General features: G+C 64.4%; 1 protein-coding gene across 5 annotated transcripts in view; it reads left to right on the top strand.

The window, feature by feature from the left end:
* Positions 1-6,167, top strand: part of GSE1 (Gse1 coiled-coil protein) — a 126,662-nt gene that overhangs the window by 65,829 nt on the left and 54,666 nt on the right. Inside the window, exon 1 of one of the 5 annotated variants that reach the window (XM_024735663.1) lies at positions 2,949-3,454. The exons of 2 other annotated variants lie outside the window; for them this stretch is intronic. Coding sequence is in view for 2 of the 3 variants with exons in the window: in XM_024735664.1 (XP_024591432.1) it covers positions 5,410-5,416 (7 nt within the window). In the remaining variant the exon portion in view is untranslated. Of the gene's footprint in view, positions 1-2,948; positions 3,455-4,817; positions 5,417-6,167 lie in introns of those variants that run through there. 2 more of the 5 variants (XM_024735664.1, XM_024735662.1) reach the window with 2 other exon arrangements.

Here is a 6,167-nt window from a genome sequence, read left to right on the forward strand (position 1 = left end):
TCCAGGAGAAGAGGCAGGAGCTGGAGCGGGGGCAGTTAGTGGGTATTCTTCTATTAAAAAATAAAAATAAAAGCAGCCGTCCTGGCGCGCACACTGGCTTCCTTTGAGTCGCTCTGGAGTGTCGCCCCTCCCCGCCTGCTTTCTAGCCGCGCTGCGGCTTCCCCATTCACCGGGGCTCGGCGGCTCACAAAGCCGGGCAATTAGAATTGAAAATCTATGCAAAACAGCTGTTAACTGATTGTGAAGGAGTGCAGCTGTGAGGGGGGTGCAGCTTGGAGGCCGGCACTGAAAGGGCAGGAAGTGTCGGGGCAGCCCTGGGTTAAGAGGCCACCTCCTGCCACCTCGTCCACCGGGGTCGTCTGGGCCCGTGTTCCTTGGGGGTGACCTTGGCTACTGGACAGCCGGCTGAGATGGCGAGTCGGTGGAGGCTTCCCAGGCCAGGCCTGGATGTGCCCCCGTGTCCCTGGAGAGCCCGGCTCCTCCCTGGGAGGGCAGAGGGGGAAGGGGAGAGAGCTGCCATGGTTTTCCTTCCCTTTATCCTTCCTGCGGGTCTGCGTGAGATGTGAACGTGCAGAGGCTGGGGCTGTGTCACTGCTACGAGACGAGAGTCCCCTTCCCCTCTGGGTACCCACTGTCTCTTGGAGGGGTGTGGGGAGGGGAGTCTGGGGCTCCAGCAATCACTGGGGAGGCCCAGACACCCCCAGTCCTGCCCCCAGCTCTCGCTAAGTGTGCTCTTTCCTGTCCCTGACCCCAAACCATAGGTCCGTGGGGTGGCCTGGGAATCTGTATTTCACACGCTCTCCCCCCCATGCCCCCATTATCCACGACCGCTGCCCTGTGCGATCAGCATATAAGAGTGAGTGGGACGTAGTGCCTGGAGAGAAGAATTCCAGAGGCGGGGATGGGAAAAACCTCTTTGGAAGAGATAAGATTTAAGCCGGGCTTTGAAGAATGGAGAGGATTTCTGGGCCAGCGATAGCTGGCTGAAGAGAGAAAGGGGACTTCGGAGTGTAAGCGATGGAGGTTTGGCGGCAGGGCAGGGCAGGAGGGGCTGGGACTGGAGGGGGCGGCTGGGCAGGCCCCCTGTCCCTCAGCCCTTGAGGCGCCTGGGGGTACCCTCTGCGCTGGTAGCCTTGGGGTGAGTGGAGCACACGTGCAGAGGGACTGAGCAAATCTCGGGGCTCTGGGTGGTGGGTCCCCCAACCCTCCTGGAAGGGAGGCTGATTTTCGGACACCAGGACGGCCAGTTGGAGATGCTGCGACACCCCCCCTCCCCCCGCCCCGCTGCCCCTGCCAGGCCCTGATACGTCTACAGCAGGTAGCTACAGAGAAATGCTGCTGGTATAGGACAACCAGGGTCTGGATCAGGCTTGGATCGAATGTGTGTGCCCTAGGCAAGTTAATTAACCTTCTCTGGTCTCCTCACCGGGCTTTGTGATGGAGGTCAGGAGGCCGCCTTGCAGGGCCCGAGGGGATTAAATGACAGGAGCTGAGCAGCTTTGGCACGTGTTAGGTGTTTGGTAAATGGCAGAAATGAACCTCCCTTCACACCCACACTGACGTCCAGGTCCCTGACGCTTGTTTGCCAATCAGGTGCTGAATGGGGTGGCTGGGGTGATGGGAAAATGACGGTGACGTGCAGCCCTTATGTGCTAGAACACCTGGTTCGGGTGGACGACACAGCCTGAGTCCTGCTGACCCCAAAGGACGCAAGGTGATAACGAGCAGGACGCAGGACTCCCTTCCCTGGTATCCAGGGCCCCTCATAGGCCAGGGGCTGGATCCGTGCTGGGGCTCGGTGGTGCCTCCGTTCCAGGGAATCTCACCTGACTAGTAGGTGCCCAGGTGGTGGTAGTGGTGATGGGTGAGTTGCCAACCTGCTCTCCTGTCTCTCCAGTTCCTTGCTGCCTTGAAGTGCTTCTCCTGTCAGCACCTACCCCCCACCCTCCACCCCGGGGCCTGGCATTTACAGTTCTGTATCTGGAAGGCTGGTGTGTTTGTTGAGTGACTGAACGCCCACCGTGTTGGTTAGAGGCGTGCCTTTCTTTCCGGCAGATCCCTTGTCAGTTGCCTCAGGGGGTATGTTTACGGGGCTCCTGGGGCTTTTCCTTAACTGAGGGTTTTCTGATTTCTGCTTCCTGCTCCAGGAAGCACGGTTCAGACTGACCGAGTCTGGGGGCGCGGGCAGGCACCCACCAAGCACCCCGTTGCCCCTGGCGAAAAGGAAGCAGGAACCTGGTGAGCAGGGTCATCAGGGCAGGTGTCCCCACTCTGGAAAGCGTCCCCATACGTCCCACCTTAGAACTGACCCTGGCCTTGGGTAAAACTTCTGCTTTTACCCTGAACCTTCTTTTTCTGCCCGGTTTTCCAGGCATATGGGAATGAGGGAGAGGAGGTGCAGAGAAGCAGCGTTTTGCCCAGGGAGGGCTGGGAATGGCTGCGGGGTGGGAGCTGCCACCAGGAGGGGAACGAACGGCCCCGGAGGGAAATGGAGGGCGGCCAGCCTGAGCCCAGAGTGGCGGGAAATTGAGTCCAGCTACAAACCTCGTTAGCGGGGCGCGCGCAGGCTGCAGGAGAGCAATTCCCACCCTTAAACTCAGAGGCCGTGCTCCCGGATTACTAATTTCCTCAGGCCAGGCGCGCTGACAGTGAGTGTCATCCATCTCCGCTCTGCCAGCCCTCTTGGTGGCCGCCAGCATTTTCTGGCCAGGGCGCGCAGGCCAGCTCGCTGCTGCCCCCCGGCGGTCGCTGGGGATCCCTGCAGCTCCCTTCAGCCTCCGCGGGCTGTTCTTGGAAAGGGAGACAGACTGCAGGTGTGAGCAGCTCCCAGCACAGCTCCCATTGCACCAGCGTGCACGTGACCTTGAGCAACTCTGGCCTCGACTTCCTCATCTGTGAAACGGGGATCAGGCTACCCCTCTCGCAACGCAGTGGAACCAGATGTCTACAGGGGAGGGATCTGCCAACACTAAAAACTAGCCCACAAAATTTCATGTTTGGCCATCGTGGTCCTTCTCAAACAGGTGGAAGAACTTGACCCCCCGCCCCAAACCACCACCGCCACGAGGGCCTCCCCAGGGATGAAGGGAAATAAACTCGAGCACCTCGTCCTGGTGAGAGAGATTGGGAGGTGGGGCCTGGGTGTCCGGACCTGGACAGGGCTGGGAGGAGACTCCGGTCCAGGTGCGAGTAGTTTCATTTGTAAGTTACTCCCCTCCCCCCGCAGCCTGTAATCCAGGTGGGAAAGGGTTGGAACCGCCCCCAGAGGTTTTTAGTTTTGTTTTTCAGGCTCTAGGCCCGTTGTTGAATTCTCTAACTCCTCCCTCCCCCTCCCCCTCCCCGATACTCCCGGCGTGGACGGAGGCACCCCCTCCTGCGCGTCCCGGCCGCGGTGAATCTGCCGGCCATTGCTGAGGATAAATTACCGGAGGCCGCGCTGCGGAGACACTGTGTGGTGCGTAAATTAAAGCGTCGTCGGGCGGAGGCCTAGGCCCGCAGGAGGGAGGCGCGGCCCGGAGCGAGGCGGGTGGTGAAGCGAAAGCGCCCCTCCCACGAGGTGCCAGGGCCGGCCGGCGCCCAAAGGTAGAAGCCAGTAACGGCCCCCGGCTCGGCCTCGCAGGTCCGTTTCCTTTTTCGTTTGTGGTCGGCCAGGAGCCTTGTGCAAGGCGAGGGGCCGATCCGCGTGCGCTCGGTGGAAGGTGGAGCAGGGGAGTGGGTGGCTTGGCGGCGCCCGTCTGGGCCCGACCCCTAGTCCCCCAGCGGGCACACAGGCGGGTTCTGCTCCCCGCTGGCGCGGGCTCCGACTGCTCCAGGCCCGCCAGCGTCATCGGGAACAGATGGATGGGGGGTGGCAGGCGCCCAGCGCTCCCTCCCGTCGCAATCCTGACTGGCGCGGGGAGGGAGGGAGAGAGGGAGGAGGGAAAGCGGGGGAGGCTGGGCCCGCGGGGACGGCTGCGTGCGCGCCTGCCAAGCGCGGCGCGGGCATGTCCCGGGGCAGGTTTGGGGCTGGCAGAAGCGCGGGCTGGCACCGGCGGCCGAAAGTTGAAACCCGCAGCGCGGCGCAAGGAAGAGACCCCGGGCCATCCGAGCAACGTTGGGAGCTTCGGACGTGCGGGGTCGGAGCCCCGGGCGCCGGAATGCGCCAGGGCCAGGGGCGTCGGGCGAGGCCTGCGCCCATTAAGCCGGCGCTTCCGGGAGACGCGGGCTGCGCTGAGGGTGGGCTCGAGGCTGGTCGTCTGCGCTAGCCGTCGGTGGGGGCGGGGCGGAGCCCGGCGTTGGGTGGTGGCTGGGGCCCGCCATTCTTCGCCGTGCCGCTTGTGGGTGCCCAGGAATTTCAGGACGCTCCCTGAGTCATTCTAGTCTGTCAAGTGCCTGGGTGAGGTGGGGGGGGTGGGTGCCAGGAACGGGGAGGCGTTGCTTTGGGGCCGGAGGCCCAGTGGGTCGTGCCAGTTTCTGGAGCCGGGCGGCCTCGCCTGTGACCGCAACCCCAGCTACTTAATGACCCCCCGGGCGGAGCGGCGCCTCCGTGGGCTCTCCAGCCGCTGGGACGGGGGTTCTTGAAAGAACTACCCCCTGCCCCCTGCGCTGTGGGCTTCCCAAAAGTTCTTTCAAACGAAACGGGAAGGCGGAGTTCCTAGAATTTAGGGAGGAAGGAACATAGGCCCCAGTTCTTAACATTCAACCTTTTCGAGGTGCGGCCGAAAGAGGGGTTTGGGGAAGATAAACGCACAGAGCCGACCTTGTATCTCCCTCCCCTCCCCCAACACAGACACCGGCTCCGAGGAAGTTTTCCTCCAAAAGGTCTCTAGAGCACGTGAGTTTATCCGTCCACTCCTTGTTGGGCCTGCTTTGTGCCAGACACTGTTCTAGGCGCCGGGGAAGCGGTCGTGAGACGCAGGGGCGCTGCTCGCTTGGCGGGCGTGTTGCAAGTGACTGCTCCCTACTTTTGGAAGCAAGTGCCTAGTCTTGGACACCAGTGTATATGGGACCTCTGAGCAGGCGAGCCAGGGGCCCCCGGGAGCCTGAGGGTGGCACTTCCCCTACCTCCTAGTGTCCTCGGCTCACCTGGCCGGCCTGACTGGGGAGGGGCGTGTACCCGGGCGCTCGTCGCTGCGCGCGCGCGTGTGTGTTTGCGGCTGAAACCCGACACCTCCCGCTGGCTGAGGTCAGGGAGCCGGGAGCGAGCCAGTGGCCCGGGAGTGGGCGGCGTTGCGCTTGGGTGTGTCCTCGGCGGCGGCGACAGCAGCAGGTGTTTCTTGGCCGGGGCCCCGGAAGCTCCACCTCCCCAGCGGGCCCGAGCCGCCGCCGCCGCCGCCGCAGCCGCCCCGGGTGAGATAAGCAGTTTAGACAAACACTGGGCGACGGTGGCTCCAGCATGTGTCAGGCGAGGCGGAGCTGCGGGGCCCTGGCATGAAAGGTGAGCGCGCCGCGCCGGCGGGGGGCGGGAGGCGGTCTCCGCGCTCGCCCCCCTCTCCAAGTTCGCGGGTTCCGCTGGGGCGGCAGCCAACGGCTCCGGGGCAACTTCCCCCGGAGTGTGAACGGCGATAAGAGCCAGGCGGGCGGGCATGCGACCAAAGGTCCCCCCGCCCGCGGCGAGTCGTAGCCTGGGCGTCCGGGCTCCAGGCGGGGGCTCGGGCCGCCGCGGGGCTCGCGCTCGGTGGCTGCGTTCGGCGAGGGGCGCTTAGAGTGTGCTGCGAGTGGGGAGCAAGGGAGCTGGGGGGCTCTCGGTGAGCTGTCTACACTCCGGCTCCGGAGTGAAAACTTTGCGGCGGCGGGGGAGGGAGCGAGGGGGGGCGGCGGTACGCCCCCGCGGCAGGTGTTGGCTGCGGCTTGGGGGGGGGCGCTTGCCCGCCGGAGCCGCACGTTTTGGTGTTTTGTCTTTCTCTCCTCCCCCTTCCCTCGGAGCTAGGGAGACCGCCGGGAGGGCGGGGCTGCAGCCTCCGGGGTCTCCGACCCCCACGCCCTGCTTCCCAAGGGCGCGCCCGGGGCTCCGGCGCTCCTTTCCTCCGTCTCCGCTCCCCCTGCTTGTTGGAGCCGTTCCCCTGCCCCTCCCCCTGCTGAAGATGGCTGCCCCAGCCTCGGAGGTGGGAGGTGATTGCATCCGCCGCCCCCCACTCGCACTGTCCTTTTTCCCCTCCCCGGCCCTTCCTGCTCCTCCTGGATGCCCC

This window comes from Neophocaena asiaeorientalis, unplaced genomic scaffold (assembly GCF_003031525.2).
Source record: "Neophocaena asiaeorientalis asiaeorientalis breed wild unplaced genomic scaffold, Neophocaena_asiaeorientalis_V1.1 scaffold40, whole genome shotgun sequence".
In the NCBI taxonomy this organism is placed as follows: Eukaryota; Metazoa; Chordata; class Mammalia; order Artiodactyla; family Phocoenidae; genus Neophocaena; species Neophocaena asiaeorientalis.